The sequence below is a fragment of the Musa acuminata genome, chromosome BXJ3-1 (assembly GCF_036884655.1).
Source record: "Musa acuminata AAA Group cultivar baxijiao chromosome BXJ3-1, Cavendish_Baxijiao_AAA, whole genome shotgun sequence".
In the NCBI taxonomy this organism is placed as follows: domain Eukaryota; kingdom Viridiplantae; phylum Streptophyta; class Magnoliopsida; order Zingiberales; family Musaceae; genus Musa; species Musa acuminata.
This window is the reverse complement of record NC_088349.1, coordinates 40,603,390-40,629,000: the sequence shown is the minus strand read 5'-3', so window position 1 is coordinate 40,629,000 and position 25,611 is coordinate 40,603,390. Positions and strand designations below refer to the sequence as shown.

Sequence of the window (25,611 nt, the reverse complement as noted above, 5' to 3'; positions counted from 1 at the left end):
GTTAAAAGATAATCATCATATTTTTATAATTTAATTAAAGATATTTTAGTCAAAGCTCCAAAATAAGGTGCCCCCTAGTAAAAACTAAATATAGGGGTATTATTTGGTAAAAACCTTTATTTGTTTTAGTAAATTACCAATTATAATTTTTTAGTCCATCTTAGTATTTAAGATTGCTCAAAGTTTCTACTAGTCTTAATATTATTATTAATTTTACTATTGTCAATATTTATTATTCCAAAGTTTTTTATTAGTCTTAATATTTTTGTTAGTTTTAATATTCGTGATTCGATTCTGATGTAACCACATATGAGAAGTGGGTTTACCATCAAAATCCTTATTTATTATTTACAACTATTATTTAAAAAATTAATATTTTAAATTTTTTTTTTTATAAATAAATATAAATCTTTTAGTGAAAGGACGATAATATCGAGAAAGCGATAAACAAGATTGGAACATGAACGATTACGATCGATGATAGATATAAGTTGGGAAAATAATAATCGGTGATATTCAAATAGGTTAGGAGAAAATAAAATAAAAATATTATAATAAGATGAAAAAAATAAAAAAAAAGATTATAATAAGATGAGAAAAAAAATATTATTTTAATAAGTAAAGAATAAAAAATGATGATAGAGGATGTGAGTGAGATGAGAAAAAATAAAAAATAAAAAATAAAAAGATTATAATAAGTAAAACATTATTTTATTAATTTTTAAAGGTGAGAGTTGTCTTAACAAAAAAATACTCTAAATAAACTTGAATGACGGAACTGCCCTTTGCTAAGAAAGCGACTACTGCATTCTTGCGTACCACAAAGAGCTTTGTTGACTAACTGGCACAGGGACAGAAATAGGAATTAGGTAAAAAGAATAAGGGCGACCATGGCGGCTGACAGAGAAGCATCCAACGATCAGACCAGTAGCAGGATTAGGGTTTTAAGCTCTCACTTGCACTCTCCTCCTCCACCTCCTCGAATGGCTTCTTCCGAGAAGGATGCCGCGCTCGCCGCAACCCCATCTGACGCGCCCACCATGTGAGGCATCTGTCTCCTTATCCTTCTCGATTCTTCTTCTTGCAGTTCGGATCGCTTTCGGTGTCATGTTTGGTTGTGTGAACTATCGGCGGATGTCTAAAGAGGCTTGATTTTGTGGACGATTAATGATCGCTCTTCTTAGTTTTGGCGTTTTTGATCGCATTTAGTGCTTTAATGATGTGCCTTTACTACCTAGAGTGGAATTGATTGGGGCGAGGTGGTCATTTTGATGCCGATCGAGGCTTTCAAGAGATTCTATGGTGCATCGACTTTCTTATTTTCGATTTCTTATCCTGTTACCTTGGTTTTATTTTCTTAGGGAACTGCTTATTTTGCCTGTATCTCCTCATGATCGTCTCAAGTCCAAATCGATTATTGGAAGATACGCTAGTTTGCATGAGTACAACAGTTCACATGATGAAATTGGATTCCGTAATATTGAGTACAAATGCTATTTAAATCGAACTCCTATCCATTAAGACTAGATGATTCCAGAGGATAAAAAAAAATCTTCCCCTTTTACTTAGGGATCAACCGAGTTATAGTTCCAACCTACGTATATAAACAAGGACCATTTAATTTACTCCATTGCCAAAAGTAGTTTTATTTTTCTCCCATCTTTTGTCTTCTAAAGTTCTCGCTAGTACATACCTATGCTAAGTTTTATGCATTTTCTTTTCACACTAACTACTTTTGAGATTATTGCCCCACCATGATCTCTTGAACAACCAAGCTATTGCTTGAGACTTTAAGCATTGTTTCCTCTCTATTAAATTGTGTATTCCTTTCTTTTTTCTATATTCTTAAAATATTTTTTCAATTATAAATGCATCACTGTTTTCTTAATATATGTATGTGCTTCTTGAAATGTGCCACTGTATTGTAACAATTTCTTGGAGACTACACTGATAGCTAAGCATCAAGAACAAGAAATAATTTTCAGATTTAGGACATGTCATGCAATTAACAGAGCAACACTTGTTTGTCTTTTTTTTGTTACAAAAGCATCTTGATCAAGTAGCTAATTTTAATAATTAAACTTGTCATTTTAATACAGCTTCGATAAAATTATACGCAAGGAAATTCCTTCCACGGTGGTTTATGAGGATGAAAAGGTAATTCATCATTCTTGAAGTTGCTAGATTTATAGATACTATGTTTCTATTTGCTATCAGTCGACAGTTGTTGTTTACTTTATGTGAATATTTATATAGGCTATGTTTCTAACTTCAACCAGTTTGTAATGTTTCTTTCTGTTTGCATTGACACTTGTATCTAGACGAGTGGTAGTATAATGGATAGGTTGGGAAATTGGAGTGTGATAGGTGGAAAAGTTAAACTGTTGAATACGAAGCTATGTCATAAAGCAGGCTTCCTACTTCTGCCAGTATTGACTTGTTAATAGTTAAAATATGGAATCTTTTATCTTAATCTTGTGTAGCAACGAGCAACGAATCTTTGCATCAGTTATCTCTTTAACTATGGGAGTAGCTTCTTTGTGGTGCCAACTTCATATAAAATCTGTTGTATATCATAATCCTAAATCAGGGTTTTTTGTGTTTTAGCATTAAAATTTATTTGTATCGAAAGCGATATACTCACATAAGAAGGAGATTGCATCAGGGCACATAAAAGTGGACAATTGATGCACGTACATAAAAAATGTAAGGTTTAGGCTGAGCTGTTGGATGATTCTTGTCCTTTGGATGATTTTTTGATAGAAATGGGTGTCTCCCTTGCTCTTCCTTCAACCCGTACTATATCCTGTGTTCTCATGAGGGTTTTATTATTATTTTATTTATTTATTTTTGTTCTTCATGTGTCATCTCTTTTCTCTTTCTGTCTTTTGTTTCTATTTTTTATTGTCTTACAAAAATTTTTTCCTTCTTGTGATAACCTGTTTCTCATAATTTTAGCTTTGAGTTATCAATTTTTTGAATAATTTCCAACTTTGGCTCTAAACTCTTGCCACATAGCCTAGGCTTAATTGAATATAGTGATAAAGGAATTTGTCAAATGACTCTTTAGATTGAGCAAATTTATGTTTATTATAATCAATAATATCCTTCATAACTTTTTGTTATGATTTTCTTTAGATTCTCATCACTGTTTTCCAGGTCATTTTGTTGGTTTGGAGCTCCATTACATATACAGCTTACGTGACTATAGGTTTATATTTTGATAATTGATTTTTTTCATTGCAAGTACAGGAAGCTTTATTCTGAGTTTTTCATATTGGGAAACTTTTACTCCATAGAATTGCCATTACTAAAAAAGTCTAACCAAAGAGTAGGAGAAAAAGATCCACTAAGAAAAATAATACAATTTCTGTGAGTGGCAGGCCCCTACTTCACCTTTCTTTTTCTGTCATAATCCTTCTTTTTATTCTTGATTCTGTTGATCTTATTCTCTTCTAGAATCCTATTTCTTTAATAGCTTTTTCTATCTGAAATGTTTATCATCTTCTTCTTGATTCCTTTTGTTCTACATTCTTCTAAAATTTTACTACAGCTAATGATATATTTAATATCCATGCTTAAATGTATCAGATTAGTCCAAACTGATCTTATTTGAGGCTTGTGATTAATAATCACTAGGAAACAACATTACATTAATAATTGGTTCCAGATCACTGATGATTTTGTTTGAACTTTTGTCAAATATAAGATGCCAACAGATGAAGATTATGGTGAGATTAATATTCCTCTTCACTTAGCTTTATTCTATGACTAGTTTCTTTTCATTTTATCGGGTTGCTGGGGGACCTCTTCCCCCCCTCCCCGCCCCCACCAAAAATCTCCTCAGTCAGTAAAAAGTGCATCAACGGTGACCAGAGTTGCCAAAGTAAGAAAAATATCTGTTCAACCATCTATTGAATCACGAAAAAAAGTGTACCTTAGAAAAATGGAAGAGAACTCCACTTTACAATTGCAAATTGATTGAAATTACATTTAAAAGCTAGATACTAGAAGGAACAAATGTGATTCACTATATTGTTTATAAGTGATAAAGGGTCAAGAGTGGAGAAAAGTCAAAAAAAAGGGTCTGATAAGCGATAAGAAGAACTAGGATGTAAAGTGATATAGTTTGTGCACTGAGCAAAATAGGAGATTGAAACATAGGCACATGGAGAGATACTGAAGCTAGATAAGGAATAGAGAAGGATATCCTCTAATTCAACCTAGACTTTATTCTGCTGTTTTCTATTTAAATTTGCACATTAATGACCCTATAGGAATTTAATTAACCTCAAATCAGTAGTTATTTGCTAATATGTATCTACTCCATCCATGAACATCCAACAAAGCTGCATATGCCTTACTCTATGGTCTTACAAGCAAAGAACATACAAGGACTGCATATCTTCAGTGAGATGTCTCATGCTAAATATACATGTATATGTATCAATATATGCAGCTCCGGTCAGGATGTTGCTTTTTAGAATCTTGCCAAAACAACATCTAATAGGACCTGTAGACTGTTTGGCTATTGCTAAATCTTTGCTAGATTATCAATAATATAAAAAAGAGTGTGACTTATTTTTGCTATATTGCTAGATTGCACTCTCGCCAATGCAGGGTCTGGGGAGAGTCAATGTACACAGTTTTATTTTCATGATTTTTTTGATTCGCACCCTGGACTCCATAGTCGCAAAGGAGCAACGCTACATTAATCATCAGTAATACACTTGATAATAAATGCAGAGCTGGTGATTAGGATTGATTAAATGATCATCATACATGGCATGCTATTTTAGACTAGCTTTCTCTGTAGCTTTTATTGTCATACATTTTGGAATCCAACACTAGAGAATGATGCAGACTACAATTTACCAATAAACACAGCCCATTTACTATTATTCAAGCAAAACATGAACTCTGGCTAATACTGTGATTAGCTATAAGCTGTTTGCAGTAAGACCCAGCTATAAGCTGTTTTAGATCATTCTGTTGAAGCATTAATTTTGTTCAAAAATGTCCAACTTGTTTCCACAATTTTATATAACAAATTCTGCATTTTTTAGCGTGGAATTAAATCTGACTATGATGGTTTGATAATGAATAACTTGATATGGCTGGTTATATAACAAGTTCTACACTTTTGAAATGTCTGTCTGCTATACCAGGTTCTGGCCTTCAGAGATATATCTCCCCAAGCTCCAACACATATCATAATCATCCCCAAGGTTAAAGATGGATTGACTGGGTTATCCAAGGTACTTAGATGCTCCTGCATATAATATTTGGTAGATCAATATGTCCTTTTATCCTTCCCTATACATATATTTGATATACGAACTGTATGAATTATATAAATGGTTTGTCTCTCTCTCTCTCTCTATATATATATATATATATATATATATATATATATAGTGTGTGTGTGTGTGTGTGTGTGTGTATGGAATTGATAACTCAATTGGACTTTTAGTGTGTGGAATTGATAACTCAATGGCAATTTCTCCATTCTGGTAAAGCACATTAGCTAATGGTTCACCAGAAGCATTTGACAGTTGTTTGCTTATTTTACTTGGGATTTCTTTGTGACTTTCCTTGAAATAAGAGTATTCTTTTCTTGTGGAGTTTAAGCTTGGAACTAAGATGTCAAACTTGTGTTTTAGAACCTGCAAATGTGATGGTTGGTGCCTTTCCTATTTGTACACAATAATTACACTGATGATTAAATATCTTTGACTAGACATTTGCATTACCAATTTATTTCTTGATGCATTTGTTAGGCCTTCACTACATTGAATTATTCTGCCCAAGGAATCATTGATTGTGTGCCTTGTTTTAAATAATGTTCTTCGATACCTTTGATCTAAGACATTACATATTATATTTTCTTTCATGCCACCCTTATTTGGAAGTGTCACCTACATGATATAGCAAATCAATACTTGTAGGAGAAAGTACCTGAATTTTTCTATCAGCTGATGTTCCAGCAGGCTAAAATTCTATCTAGTCATGCCTAGTGGATTGATTTCCTTTCATGTTGATGAACTATGTCTGAAGGATATTGTAATATTCGTTGTATAATCTCCCGGATATGTTATATCCATTTCTGTTAAGATATAACGTTATTATTTGATATGTTATTACCTTTCACAGGCCGAGGAAAGGCACATTGAGATACTTGGTTACCTGCTTTATGTTGCCAAACTTGTGGCCAAGCAAGAAGGGCTTGATGATGGCTTTAGGATTGTAATCAATGATGGACCCAAAGGATGTCAGTACTGCTTCCTCTTTTATTTTCTTAATGAAGAACCTGCTTTGGTTGCTCCCACTCTTTATGTGATTCTTGATCATTTTCTTTACTTATGTTTTCTCAGGTCAATCCGTGTATCATCTTCATATCCATCTTCTTGGGGGACGGCAGATGAACTGGCCTCCTGGCTAATTAACCAGTGTTTTCCGGTGCTCATTGCTGTCTGTTGCATGGTGTGGTTGAATAAGTCTGTCAAGAATTAGCTTTGCAATCTCTACGGAGATGACATCAAATAACAATCAACATATTTGCATCTGATGTGTGTCGGAGCTTGAAACTACGTTTTGGTTTTTCTACATGAGCACTTGCACACTTGGTTTTTCCTTTAGGATGTTATGTTCTATTCAAAGATTAACATATCGTGTTGCAATTTATTTCCGGTCATTCGTATGTGCTATAATCATAAACATCAAACAGCTATATATATCCTCAAATCTTGTAGTTCAAGAAAGAGCATTTATTTCTGTGATATGCCCGACAAACCCTAAGACAAAAAATCGACGTTTGGGGCTATTCTCGACCGCTCCCAACCCCAAATCTAAATTTCGTAATCCAAGCCTGGACTTCCGAATCGGCCTTTTTCTTGGAATCGGAAATTAGAAGCGGCTTGTACGGTATCAGTGGGGAGGAGTGCGAATGGAAGACGGCCCTGTGTTGCTCCACCTACTCAAACTACGCCCGGCGACCTCCGGGGAAACCCTCGCCGATGTCCTCGAAACCCTGTGGAAGAACCGAAGGACCTTCTCGTCCTCCCCGCGGCCCGGGACCTCGACCCAGTGAGTCACCTTTGTCCAACCTCGATTGCTTCTTTCTTGCCGCAAAATCTAGGGTCTTCATCCATTCTTATGCTACCCTTGCTTGTTGCTGCATTCCTGTTGCAAAAAGGTTTGCTTTTTAAGTATCTCCAACGTGTGTATAAACGCGACTGGTAGCGGAGTGAGCACAACGAGAATTGACTAGTTTAACTGTGAAGAACTGGAGGACGCGTTTGCTGGGAATAATGAAGTAATCTTTGTGGGCATAACACTTGATAAGCTTATTATACCTTAGAGGGTATAGTGTTGTACCCTCATGGTGTGGGTTTAGGGCCATTTAATTTATGGAGAATGTCTAGTTCTCTTGATACATCTCTTCTCATTTCTGATTTTGATGGTCACAGGAGGCAATCAGGTTAGCTATTTATTTTATTGCTATGAAAAATCAGGTTGCTGTTGTTGAGCCGTGGGGGTCATTTGATTTATGGGAGAAGTTTATTTCTCCTATAATCTGAGCAATATGCTGTAGGTTCAGAAACTACAGGACTAAAAGGGTACGATTGATTCTCATAATCAAGATATGTAATTTCGAATCATACTGTCCGGTACGGATGGTATGTACCGGTCCGATGACATATCGGTACGCGGACCGTCCGTTACTGGGCAGAACGTTTAAAAACGTCCCATATTGGATGATACGAGATAATATCGGACGGTAACGGTCGAAATTTCGACCGTTACCGTTTGGCACAGCTCGGTAACAGTGTTATAGTGCTCCAATGGTCAAATTGACCATTGGAGCCATTTCTCATAGTATTTAAACCATTCTCTGAGCAATAGTATGATACATAGTAGTAAATCAGTAGCGAAAGTAGAAGCTCTGACATTCACTAATATATGCCTCGTCTCGGACAAATGTGATTTATGACGATCAGCCTACGATTAGCACCACATTGATGCATCAATGACATATGGTGTATCAATACACTATGTCATGGGATCAATTTCATGATTGGGTTCAACAAACATATCATATTGATATATAGATGTATAGGATCGAGGACCCCGATCCACCACCCGTGGAGGCCCGTCGTTCGTTTTGGTGGTAGAATCAGCAATCAGGTATATCTACATATGTGATTATTTAATTCATTTAAATTTTAGAGTTTATATTGCAACAAAATATTCTAATAATTCAAATAATTTTTCTGTAGATATTTCAATATTTACATAAGGACAATCCGTAATGGACTGTCCGAAAAAGATATGTGATACTATTCTTACCTAATTTACATTGATTTTAATAAACCTATGTTATTACTATATTTATTTCTAACTTAAAAACCCTATCATAACTTTTTTTTTATTTTCAAGTATTTTTAGAGGGTTTTATATCTATATTAGGTGTACCGCTCGGTACGCCCTGGTATATCACTCGGTACATGGTACCATACCTATAATTAAAGTATTTCTATCCTTGACGATACGGTACGGTACGATATTTCCATGCTTGCTCATAACTATAATTAAAGTGAAATATGTTAAAAATTTCTTTGAATTAATAAAAGGGTAGAAAAAGCCGATCCCAATACGTTGCAAACTATGATATTAACTAGTATTCTTATTAATTTTATACACTTATCTAACTTAGTTTAGTTCTCTTATTTATCTAGTTTGGAGGTCATTATCTCTTTTAAATAAGTGGTCTATACGAGGAGGACAATTCCTAACAAACGTTTCTCTCATTGTTATATGACAAATATTGTTTAAATTTTATGCTTTCTTTTCCTAATTATTTAATATTTATTCTATTATATTATCTTTATTGCTAGTTTGTACAATACTCTAGTGCTTCATTTTTATTTACTTGTACTTTTGTTTTTGGTCCATTCTAACTACTGATCTTGTATTCGGATGCTAGATTTTGGCTGGCCTTCGGTGACTTGTTAGAAAGTGTGTCCATGAGAAACTAAAAGGAGATGACATCAAAAAATTGTTTCCTCATGATCTTTCTATTGAACTTCATAGTACTTTCGTGCTTTTATTTCAGAAGTATCACAATCAATGGAATGAAGAATTGTCAAGTGACCAGGTATATGCATGTGAATTAAAAGTTAATTTGTAGTAATGACATCTGGCAGTCTGATCAAAGTGGATAACAATATTGTGTAAAAATTTGCATACTAACAGCTGAAATTTGCTTAGTGATTCTTTTCTTAAAGTTCAGGAGTTTTTTTTTAAGCCTTGAGTTTTGAAGCCTTGAGTTTTATGGTGGGATTTATTTGTCATCTTTGAAAAGATGGGATTTTTATTTGTAAACTTTGATGAGTGCTACAGAAGTAATAATTTGGAGACTTAACGACAAAATAAAAATTAAAGGGAATAAATGCAATTTCTATATTAGATACATCATATTCAATCTTAAATATAATATCAAAATTTGATAGAATTAAGATAGGAGTTTCGGTCACCTTTCTTTTTGAAAGCTCAAAAGCATCATTAATCTCACTAGTCCATTTGAATTTATCACATTTCATACATTCGGTGATTGAAGAGACAATATAGCTGAAACCTTGATGAATCTTTTGTAAAAGGAAGTTAAGCCATGGAAACTCCTTACATCATGTAATGAAGTAGGTGTTGGCCAATTAAGAGGATATTGCTCTAGGAGCGAGTTTATCCTTTTAGTCTGGCCATTCGTCTGGGGGTGGAGGCTTGTGGAGAAGTATAACTTCGACCCCAACAATTTGAATAGCTCGGTCCAGAATCGTCCCAAGAACCGAGCGTCTCGATCACCGATGATATTATGCAGGATTTCCCAATACTTCACCACATCCTTCATCGTCAGCTTGGTCGCTTCTTCTACTGAATAGTATAGGGGAGCAGCAATGAAAGTTGCATACTTAGAAAATCGATCGACCACCACGAGTATCGATCCGAGTCTCCCTACTATGGGCAAGCTTGATATGAAGTCCAAGGAAATGCTCTCCCACGGTCTTTCTGGTATGGGCAATGGCTCCAAAAGTCCCACCGGTTTCCGTTGCTCCACCTTGTCTTGTTAGTAAGTGAGGCACGTTCGAACATATTCCTCCACATCAGTCCCTATCTTTGGCCAATAGAAGGCCCTCTCCACGAGAGCCAAGGTCCTATGAATGCTTGGGTGTCCAGCCCAAAGGGAATCGTGATACTCTCTTAAGAGTTCATGTCTTAGATTGTCCACTCGAGGAATATAGACTCTATTCCCTTTGGTGTAAACGAGTCCCTCTTGGACTCAAAACCATCGTGCCTGGCCTTCTTTAATGAGCTATATCAGGGCTTCTGCCTGGGGATCACTGTACAATCCATCCTTGATCCTGGAAAGAAAGTTGAAGTGCAACTGACTTGCTTGGCCTTTGCCCTCCAATTATACGGCATTCACACGCTCCACTTTCCGACTCAATGAATCGATCATGACATTCACCTTTTCGGGCTTATACTCTATTGCCATATCAAACTCAGCTAGGAAGTCCTACTATCGTGCCTGCTTTGGGGAGAGTTTCTTCTGAATTTGGAAATAGCTCAAAGCGATATTGTATGTCCTTAATACAAATCATGATCCAAGAAGGTAGTATCGCCAAACTCGTAGATAGTGGATCACCACTGTCATCTCCTTCTCATGCACTGGATATCGCCGCTCAGTCTCGTTGAGTTTACGGCTCTCATAGGCTACCGGATGACCCTCCTGCATGAGTACTCTCCCAATAGTGAAGTCTGAAGCATCTATATGGACTTCGAAGGGCTCCCCATAGTCTGGCAATTTGAGCACTGGTTCTTCCAACACAGCAGCCTTCAGATCTTGGAATGCAATTTCACATTTATCAGACCACCTCCAAGGCTGCTCCTTCTTCAGCAACTCCGTCAATGGAGTTGCACACTTCGAATACCCCGCTATGAACCGTCGATAGTAGTTGACGAAACCAAGGAAGGATCTCAACTCTGGCACCTTCTTTGGAGTTCGTCATTCCGCAACCGCTTGCACCTTTGATTTGTCCATCCGAATAGAGCCATCACTGATTTGATGCCCTAAGAATTGTTGGGAAATCATAGGGGGGGGCGACATCATATGCGCAGCGGAAGAACAAGAAAACAAAAATCCCCGATTCCCAAAAAGATGTTCATCGTCGTGCGAAGATTGGTGCGCAAAATCCGCAAAACACAAAACTGCGTATAGAGATTGTGTTACCTAGGGAGATCGTATATTCCTGTTTCCTTGCAGATCCTTAGGAGAGGGTGAAGGAGGTCAAGCGTCCTCCTCTCTAGCGGTGATCCACACAGCAGGGTTGCGACGACGCTCCTCAAAACTCCAGGCCTACTCTGAGGTGGAGAGGGAGAGGAGAATAGGAAGGGCAAGCAAAGACTCTAGCCTATGAGGCTGTGAATCCCTCCTATTTATAGAGATCCCGTGTCAAAACCCTAATGGGTCCTTTCCCTAGTGGGTATTGGATCTGCATCCAATAAGACAAGGGCTCCGTCGGATATCTCATATCCGAACCTCTACTCATCGCAATGCCTACCATATGTGTGTGACCCTCTAGGCCCAATATCGAGCTGGCCGTGAGTCATACCTGTCAGAACTCCTTCTAACTAAGTGAATTATTATCTCTGTAATAATTCACTCGACTCATCGACTACGGAAGTACTAGGCCACTACGCCGTAGTCCCCAGACGATACAGGGGAATCCAATCCATTGGACCTGTCTGTCCTCAGTTACCATGTACCTATAGTCCCTCATCCATCTAATATCCCAGAGACCGTATATTGAGCATTGTGCTGTCAGACCCATACGGTTTCTACTCGATTCTCGCTCTAATCGGATTCTCCCGGAGATCTCTTTCTCTCTTAACCCGAATGACCCTGGCCAGGGATTTGTCTGAGCAAGAATACATGGGATATTCCCCTCATGATACCGAGAGTGGATGATCCTCTATCGACACTCAATAGCCCTCGTAAGGTCGACTACCACTCCCAATGACCAGCTGTACTAGATCTGGGAACAGCCAAACCTATAAGTCTGGTATCAAAGAGTGGAGCACTCATACAGGACATCCTTGGTGTCTCAAGTCTAAGAACCAGATACACCACTAGGACTACGGAATCGTTGTCTGACAATAAGGCATCATCAACCATCCAGCATTCCGTAAGCGGATCAATCAGTGAACTCATTCTCCAATGAGCACCTGTACTGTATCCCTAGTGTCCCTACACGAGCAGCTATGAGACCAGCTGCATCCATCATATGGACGGGTATACAGCACACCAGTCTATCCGGTTATCACGATGTCCCTCTCGAGTAACCTATGACCGGGATTATTTAGGATATGTGTTTAAAGGTGAATCGATCTCATTATCGTGATCTCATCACGATCCGATTCCCATTGCACAAATCCAAGGACATCACAATATATATGCATTTATGCAATAGTTATAAAGTGATATACGCCAAAATATAATAAGCAAAAAGATTCTGTATCAAGTCACACGTGCCATCACTCACGTGATTGGCTTGCTGGGCACTTATGACTAGCAATCTCCCACTTGACCTAAAGCCAATCACCTATGTGTCTGATCCCCATCAGACCCCTGTGACGCTCAAAGACAATCTGACACAATGGCTTTGTAAGTGGATCTGCAATGTTATCTTCGGATGGAACTCTTTCCACTGCTACATCTCCTCGGGTCACGATCTCTCTGATAAGGTGGAACCTCCTCAGAACATGCTTAGATTTCTGATGAGACCTAGGTTCCTTCGCTTGAGCAATTGCCCCGTTGTTGTCGCAATATAGGGAAATCGGCTCCTCACTATCCGGCACGACTCCCAAATCTGTGATGAACTTCTTCAACCAGACTCCCTCCTTTGCTGCATCTGATGCAGCAATGTACTCCGCCTCTGTGGTCGAGTCAGCAGTGGTATCTTGCTTGGAACTCTTCCAGCACACTGCTCCTCCATTCAAGGTGTACACATACCCTGAATTCGACTTGCTATCATCGACATCAGACTGAAAACTTGAGTCAGTGTAGCCTTCAACCTTAAGGCTATTACCTCCATATACTAGTAAAAGATCCTTAGTCCTTCTCAAGTACTTAAGGATACACTTTACTGCTTTCCAGTGCTCCAAGCCTGGATCCGCCTGATACCTGCTCGTGACACTCAGAGCATGCGCTATATCAGGCCTAGTACATAGCATGGCATACATGATAGACCCTATTGCTGAGGCATAAGGTATCATATCCATGTTCGCCCTTTCTTCTGGAGTCTTTGGGGACATACTCGTAGAAAGCGATATCCCATGTCTCATCGGTATGAGACCTCTTTTGGAATTTTCCATGCCAAACCTTTTGACAATAGTTTCTATGTACCTGGACTGGGACAAGCCAAGCATCCTTTTGGATCTATCTCTATAGATTCTAATCCCCAAGATATAAGATGCTTCTCCTAAGTCCTTCATGGAGAAGTGTCTAGATAACCAAGCCTTTATTGTGGATAGCATTCCTATGTCATTCCCAATGATGAGGATGTCATCCACATATAACACCAAAAAGCTAATAGCGCTCCCACTTACCTTTCTGTATACACAAGGCTCATCTTCGTTCTTAACGAAGTCATAAGATCTGATTGCCTCATCAAATCTTATGTTCCAACTTCGGGAAGCTTGCTTTAGTCCATAAATGGATCTAAGCAACCTACACACCTTATCTGGGCAGTTCTTGGACACGAATCCCTCAGGTTGCATCATATACACCTCCTCCTCCAGGTTCCCGTTGAGGAATGCGGTTTTCACATCCATCTGCCAGATCTCATAATCATAGTGTGCTGCAATAGCCAATAGAATTCTGATGGATTTTAGCATTGCTACGGGTGAGAAAGTTTCGTCGTAGTCAACACCTTGCCTTTGACGATACCCCTTAGCCACTAGCCTTGCTTTATAGGTCTCTACCTTTCCATCTACTCCGATCTTTTTCTTAAAGATCCACTTGCAACCGATGGGTACAATACCTTCGGGTGCATCAACTAGGTTCCAAACCTTATTGGAGTACATAGAATCCATCTCAGAATTCATGGCTTCTTTCCACTTCCCGGAGTCTATACTCATAATAGCCTCCTCGTAGGTCTGAGGATCAATATCTTCTACATCCTCTGCTCTAATATGTCCCACATATCTCTCAGGAGGATGAGATACTCTATCAGACCTGCGTAAAGTTGAAACTTGTGTATTAGATACCTGAACAGACTCGGGCTGTAGAGTGGTGCTTGAGCTTGGTTCTCCAACCTCGCTCAATTCTATCATTCTCCCACTGTCTCCGTCAAGAATGTGTTCCTTCTCAAGGAACACTGCTCTCTTAGCTACAAAGACCTTTTGGTCCTCGAGATGATAGAAGTAATACCCACAAGTTTCCTTGGGGTATCCCACAAATTTACATCGCCCTGTCCTTGATTCTAACTTATCGGGGTTGTGTCTTTTAACATGGGCAGAGCAGCCCCAAATCTTAACTACTTTAAGATCAGGCTTCTTCCCTTTCCATATCTCATATGGTGTAGACACCACCGACTTAGTTGGAACTCTGTTCAGAAGGTAAGCTGCGGTTTCTAGGGCATATCCCCAGAATGAGATGGGTAGGTCAGCGAAACTCATCATGGACCGTACCATATCTAATAATGTACGATTTCTCCTTTCAGAGACACCATTGAGCTGAGGTGTATAAGGAGGTGTCCATTGGGATAATATCCCATGGTCCTTGAGGAAGTGAGTAAACTCTGTACTTAAGTACTCACCTCCTCGATCTGATCGAAGAGTTTTGAAACTCTTTCCAGTCTGGTTCTCCACCTCATTCTTATACTCTCTGAATTTCTCAAAGGCCTCGGACTTGTACTTCATTAAGTACACATATCCATACCTTGAGAAATCATCAGTAAATGTAATGAAGTAGGAGTAACCTCCAATGGCATGAGTTGACATGGGTCCACATACATCACTATGTATGAGTTCCAACAACTCAGTGGCTCTCTCTCCAGTTCCACTAAATGGAGAGTTGGTCAGTTTTCCACGAATGCAAGGCTCACAAGTTGCATATGACACATAGTCGAATGGATCTAGATATCCATCATTTAGCAACTTTTGAATCCTTCTTTCATGGATGTGGCCTAGCCTACAATGCCACAGGTATGCACTGTTCAACTCATCTCATTTCCTTTTGGACACATTTATATTCATGATATGTGGAGTGGTGTCTAACATAAATAAACCATTATGCAATGTTCCTTTCGTGATGATCTTATCATCTAATAATATCGAACAACCATTGTTCTCAAAAACAAATTTATATCCACTAACTGTTAAACATGAAATGGAGATAATGTTTTTGATAATAGAAGGAACAAAATAACATGCATCTAATGCAATAAAAGCTCCACTAGGCAGATGTAGGGCGACCTCGCCAACAGCTAATACAGCAACTTTTGCTCCATTACCCATCTTGAGGTCCATCTCGCCTCTCTCTAGTCTCCTAGGCCTTGCCAGAACCTGCAACGAATTACATATATGATAAGCACTACCGGTATCTAATACCCATGTGTTATCATAAGAGTCTGACAAATGGAGACTGATCATGAATGTACCTGAAGCTTCATCAAGCTTTTGTTTCGCCCTTTCTGCAAGGTACTCTTTGCAGTTTCTCTTCCAGTGCCCATCTTTACCACAGTGGAAGCACTGGCCTTTGTCCTTTGTTGGGTCTTTCTTAGCAACCTTTGCTTTACCTTGTTTGCCCTTGCCCTTTCCCTTCTTAAGGGACCTTTCTGCTTTCCTTTTCTTTCTGGTCTCACCAGTGTAGAGAACTGGCTTCTCTTTCTTAATAGTACTCTCTGCCTCCCTCAACATATTGAGGAGCTCTGGGAGAGTCACCTCAAGCTTGTTCATATTAAAGTTCATTATGAACTGTGAAAAGGAATCTGGTAGGGACTGAAGCACAATGTCCACACACAAGTTATCCTCTAGGACCATTCCTAGACCTGTGAGTTTCTCTATCCACTCAATCATCTTTAGGACATGTTTCTGAACCGGTGTCCCCTCAGTCATCCTAGCGCGGAAAAGGCTCTTGGATATCTCATATCGTTGAGTCCTTCCCTGTTCCTCAAACAATTTACGGACATGTAGGAGAATGGATCTGGCATCCATCTTTTCATGTTGTCTCTGTAACTCTGGAGTCATAGAGCCCAACATATAGCACTGAGCAAGAGTGGAGTCATCAATGTACTTCACGTAGCGAGCGATCTCATCCTTGCTTGCCCCTTCTTCGGGCGTAGGCATCACTGTATCAAGGACGTACACGATTTTCTCCGCTGTGAGAACAATTCTCAAGTTACGGAGCCAATCCGTATAATTTGGACCAGTGAGGCGGTTGACATCAAGTATGCCACGTAAGGGATTTGAAAGCGACATTTTCTGAAAATAAAGATGTAGCAAAAATGAATAACATGCAGATTTTGCAAGAAATAAACTATCAAGATATGGACTTCTATCTTAATATGCTCCCACTATTTTACTAACGAGTCACGCGACACCCTCAGCACGTGAAACGGAAGTCTCCGGCAGACTTCTAGTGGGGATCAGGATCCAATCAGCGTCTTAGTGTAACCTCGAGGGACTCGACCAATCACACTAAGCCTAAAAGGTAGACAACTCTTGTCGATCACAACTCCTTGTGATTCTCGTCCTGTTCGGCCTCCGAATCACCATGGCCTCGAGGGACTCGACCAACCATGATGCTCGGTTAAGTCAACACCTTCGTTACAAGATGAGTCTGATTTGATGATATACCCTCGAGGGACTCGACCAAGCATATCATGCCCTCAGGTCACCGGTGACATCTCTATGTCGTAAGCAAGATAGCGAATCGCGATATAGGTGAGTCTCGAGGGACTCGACCAACTCAACCTACACCGGGATTCGGTTCCTACTCATAACGATGGAAGGCCACGTGGGTCAATCTAATTGCCTCACGTTTACCGACTTAATATTATCGAGAGATGTTTCTATGATTTGGTCTCCTAATATGACATGTCACACATATACATATTTAATATATATCTACATCGCATGCAAATATATATACATATCTAGTATGTGTATAAGCAATCACACCAGATGATCATGGACCACAACCTAATATGATTAGGCCCGAGCCAGTAGGCCTAATCACTCACATCAAGATCTATGTGTGCAACGGTGCATCTCCATGCCTTGTGATCGTCCATCTCGTCCTCATTGGTTCCGTCGACATCTTGATGCATCTCCATGCATCACGATCGTCCGTCTCGTGGGTCCCGCTATGGCTTCCACGCTCCCGCTGCGCCTCCTCATGTGATTACAACTTAATCATAGGCACGCAGGCCCGACAATAAACGAGAAATATAATGGAGGTTCGCAGACCTCAATAATAATAATCACAAGTACACACATCACACGGTCCATGATCATCCGTCCACTCATCATACATCACATGTATAAATAATCATCATCATGTAGGACTACTAGATAATAATAAAAATAATAATCAACTAAACCTTTTAATTAATTAATATTTTCTGAAATCAGGGATATATAGGGAATTTCTCAATTCCTAAGGGTATTTTCGTAATTTGGACAAAAGACAGAAACTGGAATTTCTCAAATTCCGAGGGGCAAAACTGTCTTTTGCGCAGAAAACCCTAATACCCTTTCCCCTTTTCGCTGCTGCGCCGCCGCCGCCGCCACCCTGCTGGCGGCGGCCTGTGCGGCGAGGGCGAGGGCACTGCCCTCGCCTGCAGGTGGCACGCCCGCTGGGGTCGCTGCCGCTGCAGGTGGGCGCCCCCGCGGGCGCCGCCGCCTCCGCGGGCGGTTCTGCCCGCGAGTTAGCGCCCGCAGGTGGTGCTGCCTCGCTGGCGGCCGCCCCTGCGGGGTTTTTGCCCGTGGGAGCAGCGGCCACAGGCGCCGCTGCCCTGCGGTGCCTCAGCCCGCGCTGCTGCCCCGCGGCGCCTCTGCCCGCGGGCTCAGTGGCCGTAGGCGCTTCTACCGAGCGGGCTGCCAGCCCCGCCGGCCGCAAGCCTGCTGCAAGCAGACCGCCGGCCGGCTGCTGCAGGCACAGCGCTTGCGCATGCGTCGGCGCTGTGCTGCCTGGCTGCGGCTGCGGCTGGCTGCAGGCATGCAGATCGAGGGCAGCAACTGTTGCTGCCCTTCCTTGCTTTTGCGTCAACGATTTTGACGTCAATATTCTTCCTAAACACAACACACGCAGTTCAAAAACCAATCATTCGCACGAACAACCTGGCTCTGATACCACTGTTGGGAAATCATAGGGGGGGGCGACATCATATGCGCAGCGGAAGAACAAGAAAACAAAAATCCCCGATTCCCAAAAAGATGTTCATCGTCGTGCGAAGATTGGTGCGCAAAATCCGCAAAACACAAAACTGCGTATAGAGATTGTGTTACCTAGGGAGATCGTATATCCCTGTTTCCTTGCAGATCCTTAGGAGAGGGTGAAGGAGGTCAAGCGTCCTCCTCTCTAGCGGTGATCCACACAGCAGGGTTGCGACGACGCTCCTCAAAACTCCAGGCCTACTCTGAGGTGGAGAGGGAGAGGAGAATAGGAAGGGCAAGCAAAGACTCTAGCCTATGAGGCTGTGAATCCCTCCTATTTATAGAGATCCCGTGTCAAAACCCTAATGGGTCCTTTCCCTAGTGGGTATTGGATCTGCATCCAATAAGACAAGGGCTCCGTCGGATATCTCATATCCGAACCTCTACTCATCGCAATGCCTACCATATGTGTGTGACCCTCTAGGCCCAATATCGAGCTGGCCGTGAGTCATACCTGTCAGAACTCCTTCTAACTAAGTGAATTATTATCTCTGTAATAATTCACTCGACTCATCGACTACGGAAGTACTAGGCCACTACGCCGTAGTCCCCAGACGATACAGGGGAATCCAATCCATTGGACCTGTCTGTCCTCAGTTACCATGTACCTATAGTCCCTCATCCATCTAATATCCCAGAGACCGTATATTGAGCATGGTGCTGTCAGACCCATACGGTTTCTACTCGATTCTCGCTCTAATCGGATTCTCCCGGAGATCTCTTTCTCTCTCAACCCGAATGACCCTGGCCAGGGATTTGTCTGAGCAAGAACACATGGGATATTCCTCTCATGATACCGAGAGTGGATGATCCTCTATCGACACTCAATAGCCCTCGTAAGGTCGACTACCACTCCCAATGACCAGCTGTACTAGATCTGGGAACAGCCAAACCTATAAGTCTGGTATCAAAGAGTGGAGCACTCATACAGGACATCCTTGGTGTCTCAAGTCTAAGAACCAGATACACCACTAGGACTACGGAATCGTTGTCTGACAATAAGGCATCATCAACCATCCAGCATTCCGTAAGCGGATCAATCAGTGAACTCATTCTCCAATGAGCACCTGTACTGTATCCCTAGTGTCCCTACACGAGCAGCTATGAGACCAGCTGCATCCATCATATGGACGGGTATACAGCACACCAGTCTATCCGGTTATCACGATGTCCCTCTCGAGTAACCTATGACCGGGATTATTTAGGATATGTGTTTAAAGGTGAATCGATCTCATTATCGTGATCTCATCACGATCCGATTCCCATTGCACAAATCCAAGGACATCACAATATATATGCATTTATGCAATAGTTATAAAGTGATATACGCAAAAATATAATAAGCAAAAAGATTCTGTATCAAGTCACACGTGCCATCACTCACGTGATTGGCTTGCTGGGCACTTATGACTAGCAAGAATAAGATCTCCGTTTGGGCAAAGTAGCATTTCTTTCTCTTTACAAATAAAGTGTTCTCCCTAAGAATCTTGAAAATTGTCCGAAGGTGCTTGACATGCTCCTCGAGCGTTTGACTGTAGACGACGATATCATCCAAGTAGACGACCACGAACTTATCTAAATACTCCTTGAATAGTTGGTTCATGAGGGTGCAGAACGTGGCCGGAGCATTGGTTAAGCCAAAAGGCATCACTAAGAACTAAAACGCTCCATACCTGGTCACACAGGTAGTCTTCACTTCGTCGCCTTCAGCAATGCGCACCTGCCAATACCCCGACCGAAGGTTGAGTTTTGAGTAATACTTGGCTTTGCCTAACTGGTCGAATAAGCTTGCGATGAGCGGGATGGGATACTTGTTCTTCACCGTCACTTTGTTGAGGGCTCAGTGATCAATGTATAGTCGGAGGCTCCCATCTTGTTTCTTCTCGAAGAGAACAAGAGCTCCGAATGATGCTTTAGAGATGCGGATGATACCACCGCTTAGTAGTTCACCCAACTGCTTTCTGAGTTCTGTCAACTCTGGAGGGGGCATGCGGTAGGGTGGTCTCGTTGGAGGCTTCACTCCTGGCTCCAGCTCGATGTGATGATCCAAGCCTCTGCGTGGCGACAGAGTCTTCGGCAACTTGGGCAGCATAACATCCATGAACTCCTTCAGGATGTTCGCCACCACAACAGGTTCGTGAGTGGCTCTAGCTTCATAGCAGCCACGAATGTTAGTTCACCTTTTCGTACCCCTTTTTTCAGTTGTAATGCTGATATGTGTTGGGGTTCCCTGGTTCCTCTCCGAGAGACGGGAACCACACAAGGGTCATCTCCTCCCATCATACATAGGGAGTTAAGGAAGGACATTGGCACCAACTTCGCCGCGTGTATAAATTCCATTCCAAGAATCACTTGGAAGTCATCTAGTGGCACTGCCATCATGTTTGTGCTCCCGCTCTATGTTCCGATCTTGATGGGAACTCCCTTTGCCAACCCGGAGATTCGCCTGGCCTCCAAGTTCACCACCTTCATTCGATTCGGGTTCTTCTCCAAGGTTAGCCCAAGTTGGTTTGCTTCTCGATCGACAATAAAATTATGGGTAGCGCCCGTGTCCACCATTGCATTAGTCGTTTGGCCATTGAGCTTAATGTCTATGTACATCAGCTCGACACTTCCTGGTTTTTGCAGCCTTGTCTTCGTGTTCTCCCCCACTTGACCCCGCATGGCATTCAATAAACGCATCGCTCCCATCCGGGGTCCTTGCGACTCCTCATCGTCGCTGCTGGATTCAAAACTACTCGAACTAATGTCACGCCCCCCGAATTTAATTCTCATTTAGGAGGTGTGAACCTAACTCAAAATTGATAATATTATAATTCAACAAACAATCCAGGATCCAATCACACATTTGAGGCCACTAAGAAAACACTCAAGTCAAAATTCACTTATATAATCCATAATTCATAAAACTTGTGTAGTTTATAATTATACTGTCATATCACTTAATGATTCACAAAACCCCAAGCTAACTCAACTAAGCCATAACCACATCATAAATCCATAAGCGCGATAATCAATGCAATTACAAAACCAACAAGTACTACATGTTTATATCAGTACACAGTTTAAACTTAACATTTCCAAAATCCAGACGTAAGAAGTACTTTTCAAATATTTACAAGATACATCAATCTAGATTTGTCATTGATATTTCATTACACCCAAAAAGAACTTATACAACATCAACCTATCAAATACGAAATATTTGCCCCAAAATCTTCTAGCCTTCCACTGCCTCAACCCAATTTACACATTTTAGTGAGCGATAAGCTATCCTGAAAAATTTATATAGCAACGGGGTGAGCATATAAAGCTCAATAAATGACTAACATATCCATAGCAAAGAGGACAGGTTTCAAACAAATAAGGTATCAAAATACAAAGCAGAGATACAAGATGAAACAGTAGCATGTTTTGTTTGAATGCAGAATTACAATGTCGTATCGATCGAAGCACGTTTTGTTCATACAATCGAGGAAAGGTAATTGGAGCATATCATTGGCATAAGGAGCATATCGATGACATATGGTAGTTTTCAAGGTATAACAAAGACTTATAACATTTCGGAAACATATCAAAGAACAAAACATAAATAGAAGCTCCAATGTCACATGACGATGCATTCATTTCATTCTTATCCAAAGCATGCATAGAAACATAGCCAAAGCTTTGGATATCATATCAAACACATAGAAGGTGAAGTGGGATCATAACATAATATGGTCCATCCATTTCTGAATGATCACCAAACATAAGTCTCCCACGTCTGGGAGCTCCATCCATCCACGTCTGAGTGAAGTCATAGGGGGCTGGCAGAGCATCGCGGGCTCTAAGCATAACTCCCTTTATCATTTCTGGCAAAGGTTCACATTTATCCCACAAATATCAGAGTACAAAGAGACAGTATGAATAATGAAATTAGCATATATTGGAAGCACATGCGGAACAACGAAATGTACATATGCCTTTCGAGTCAATACAATACAAACATAATCTTTCACAAATATATTCAGATTTGAATGGAAACAAAAGCAAGAGCATACAAGGATTTCAAGAAACCATATATAGCTCAATTAAAATACGAAAGTTAGATAAATTTAATGTCCAAAGAAATGAAACTGGAAGAGGCACATATTGAAAGCAAATGCAGAACAATGGGATGCATGTGCCGAATCATTACGATGCAAACATGATCTTTAGATGATAGCTGCAGATGTACAAATAAATAAAGGATAAAAGTATATAGGAATTTAAGGTAATAATGTAAAGCTTAACTGAAGTAAGAGTTTTTGCCGAAATCGATTTCCAAAGAGAAGAAACAAGGAAAGCCGAAATCGACCAAAGCTCAATTCTGGCATAATTTGATAGGAACATTGTATGAACTATTTGGATAACCAATTATGCTCCAATTTATACAGAATAGGTGTCCTTGGAAAGCTTTGTTAATCTAGTTTTAGGCAAATTAAGTTTTATAAGAATTGGAATTTACAACAGGGAGTTACAGATAATTTCATAGCGAAAGGTCTGAAAATATTAGCTCTGTTTTACTGAATCCATAGGGTCAATGAAAGCAGATGTTTCAGTTAGCAATTGTACTCCAAAAATTTCAAATCAGGTATATACAGAAAGAATTTTGAGTCTAGCTTCGAATAAATCATACTTTGTATGAATCTAAGTTCACAGCAGAAAGTTATAAGTAGTTAAGCAACAAGAGGTCAGAAATTTCAGTCCCTGTTTTACAGAATCTGTAGGGTTAATTTAAACAGAAGTCTTAGTAGGCATTTAAACTCCAAATTATTTGATCTTAGTATCAAAATGAAGATTTTTTTGTCTACTTTCAAATGGAATAGTTTTTGTCTGAATCAGAGTTTATTACAAAATGTTATGACCGAAAAATTGCATAGAGGTCAGATTACCGAAAAATTACAGATTCATAGCTTTATATCAAAACGAAAGAATGTCTGGTTCTCAGTTGAAATCTTCAAATTTTGCAGAATAAAAATGGAAACAGAGATTAAGGTTACTGTGGGATGGGGTTAGAACACTTGCCTTAAAATTATTTGAATCCCAAATATGAAAAAATTGATGAAAAACCTCAAGCTCTTCTTCTTCTTCTTCTTCTCAAACTCACGTTGGCTGCAACTCTTCAGGTTTGTTTTCTTTAACCTTTCATCTAATTATTTGGGTTTTGGCTAATGCAAAAGTTGTAAGGTGTCATGCATGCATGAAAGGGGCTAGGTGTCATCTTTAGAGCAAAGATAAGTGGCACCAACCTTAGGTTAGCTAGTGACACATGTCCACTATATATATATATATATATATATATATATATATATATATATATATATATATTAAACTTAAATATGAATCTTTCATAAATTATATCAAACTTCTAATATTTACTCTTAGGTACCTAGTCATAAACTTTTAATATAATATCATTGAATATAAAATAATTATTAAATAATCCTTATTTTTACAAACAAACCTTTTACTAAATTTTTAAAAATGGGGGATGTTACAACTAAGAGCGATAGCCTTGCCCTTGTCTGATTTTGGGGGATGGATGGAAGCTATTAAAGCATTGAGTGCCTGTTTTTGTGGGCACTCCCTCACCATGTACTGCCCTCCGCATAAGAAGCATCCGCTAGGTTTCGAGGCCTTGCCTTTCGGGCTTAGCCTTTTGTGGGAACTCCTCTTCGTTTGTTCGCCCCCGAGCTCCTTCCCTCGAGAATATTTTGGAGAGTGATTACTTAAAGGTTGTTTCCTTCTTCCGGGATCTTTAGAGGAAATAAAGTCGGTGAGCCTTTCTGTGGCCGTAATTGCCCCGATCACATCGATGACATTCCTTCGATGTAGTTCTTGTTGAGCCCATGGCTTCAAACCATCAAGGAAGCTAAACAGCATATCCTTCTCGGACATGTCCTAGATGTCCAGCATAAGCGCAGAAAATTGCTTTACGTAGTCTCGGATGGAAGTATTTTGGTGGAGTTGTCTCAGCTTCCTTCTTGCGATGAACTATGTGTTCTCTGGTAGGAACTAAGTTCTTAACTCCCGCTTCAAGTCCTCCCATGTGTCAACTCGACACCGACCTTGTTGGATCTCCTCCCAATAGGTTCGCCACCAAAGTTTTGCATCTCTGTTCAGATACATTGTTGCTATAGAAACTTTGGTTTCTTCAAAATCAGGTCTTGTAGCTTGAAAGTATTGTTCCATGTCGAACAGAAAATTCTCGAGCTCTTTCGCATCTCTGGCCCCTCCATAACCATGAGGCTCGAGTGCCCTCAAGTTCTGTGGCTGCACAACGCGGGTGTTGCTTCCTCCCGCATTTAGTGCTCTTGTGAGCATGGCCACCCTCGAAGTGAGTTCCGCCATAACTTCCTACAGGTGTTGTACGGAGTCTTTGGTGTCATATGATAGTCGGTCGACTAGGGCCTCGACCTTGTCGATCCTGGACTCTGCTTCTTCTTGCGAGCTCTCTACCCCAACAAGCCTTCTTTGGCCATGGTAGAGTTCCTCAAAGCTCACTTCAAGAACATCCAAGCGGGTTTCCGCCGTGTGAGTCTCTCCTTGTGACTCTTTTTCCCGATCAGTGCTCTAGATTGTGCCTCCTCCACTCGCGGAGAGTAGCCAACTTCTTAATCATCATGTTCACTGTCGTGCTCCTCATGAGTGGCTCCAATAGCATGAGAGCGAGTGTGCACTTGCAGCCCACCTGCGGCTGCTTGGAGCAAGGGTTCGGCTTGCCCCATCTTACTTGATTCGCCACGATGCTTTGCCATGGTGAAGTTGCAAAGTTCCTTTGCTGCTCGCTCGAAGTGCTTGCCCGCTCTAATACCACAATGTCACGACCTTAGCTGAAATTACCTAAGGTGTGAGGCACCCTTGCGGTAAAGATGCGAACTTAGCTTGCGTTACCTAAGTCGCGAGGCACCCTTGCGGCAAAGACGCAAACTTAGCTTGCATTGCCTAAGTCACGCTTCGCCCTTGCGATTTACGTCCGCAAAGATCAACCCATTTGCAACCTCTCGTAGGTCTCGAAGGACCTATAAAAAGAGAAAGTTGATTAGTTCGAAGAATAAGCGACAAACAAGTCCCGACGTCTCGCGAAAA

General features: G+C 40.5%; 1 protein-coding gene across 1 annotated transcript; it reads left to right on the top strand.

Moving 5' to 3' along the window:
* Positions 1-873: 873 nt before the first annotated feature.
* LOC135628527 (14 kDa zinc-binding protein-like) lies at positions 874-6,638 on the top strand. The gene is made up of 5 exons (XM_065135240.1): positions 874-1,042; positions 2,100-2,157; positions 5,169-5,258; positions 6,154-6,271; positions 6,375-6,638. The coding sequence occupies exons 1-5, from the start codon at positions 891-893 to the stop codon at positions 6,440-6,442; spliced, it is 486 nt and encodes a 161-aa protein (XP_064991312.1). The 5' UTR covers positions 874-890; the 3' UTR covers positions 6,443-6,638.
* Positions 6,639-25,611: the final 18,973 nt, after the last annotated feature.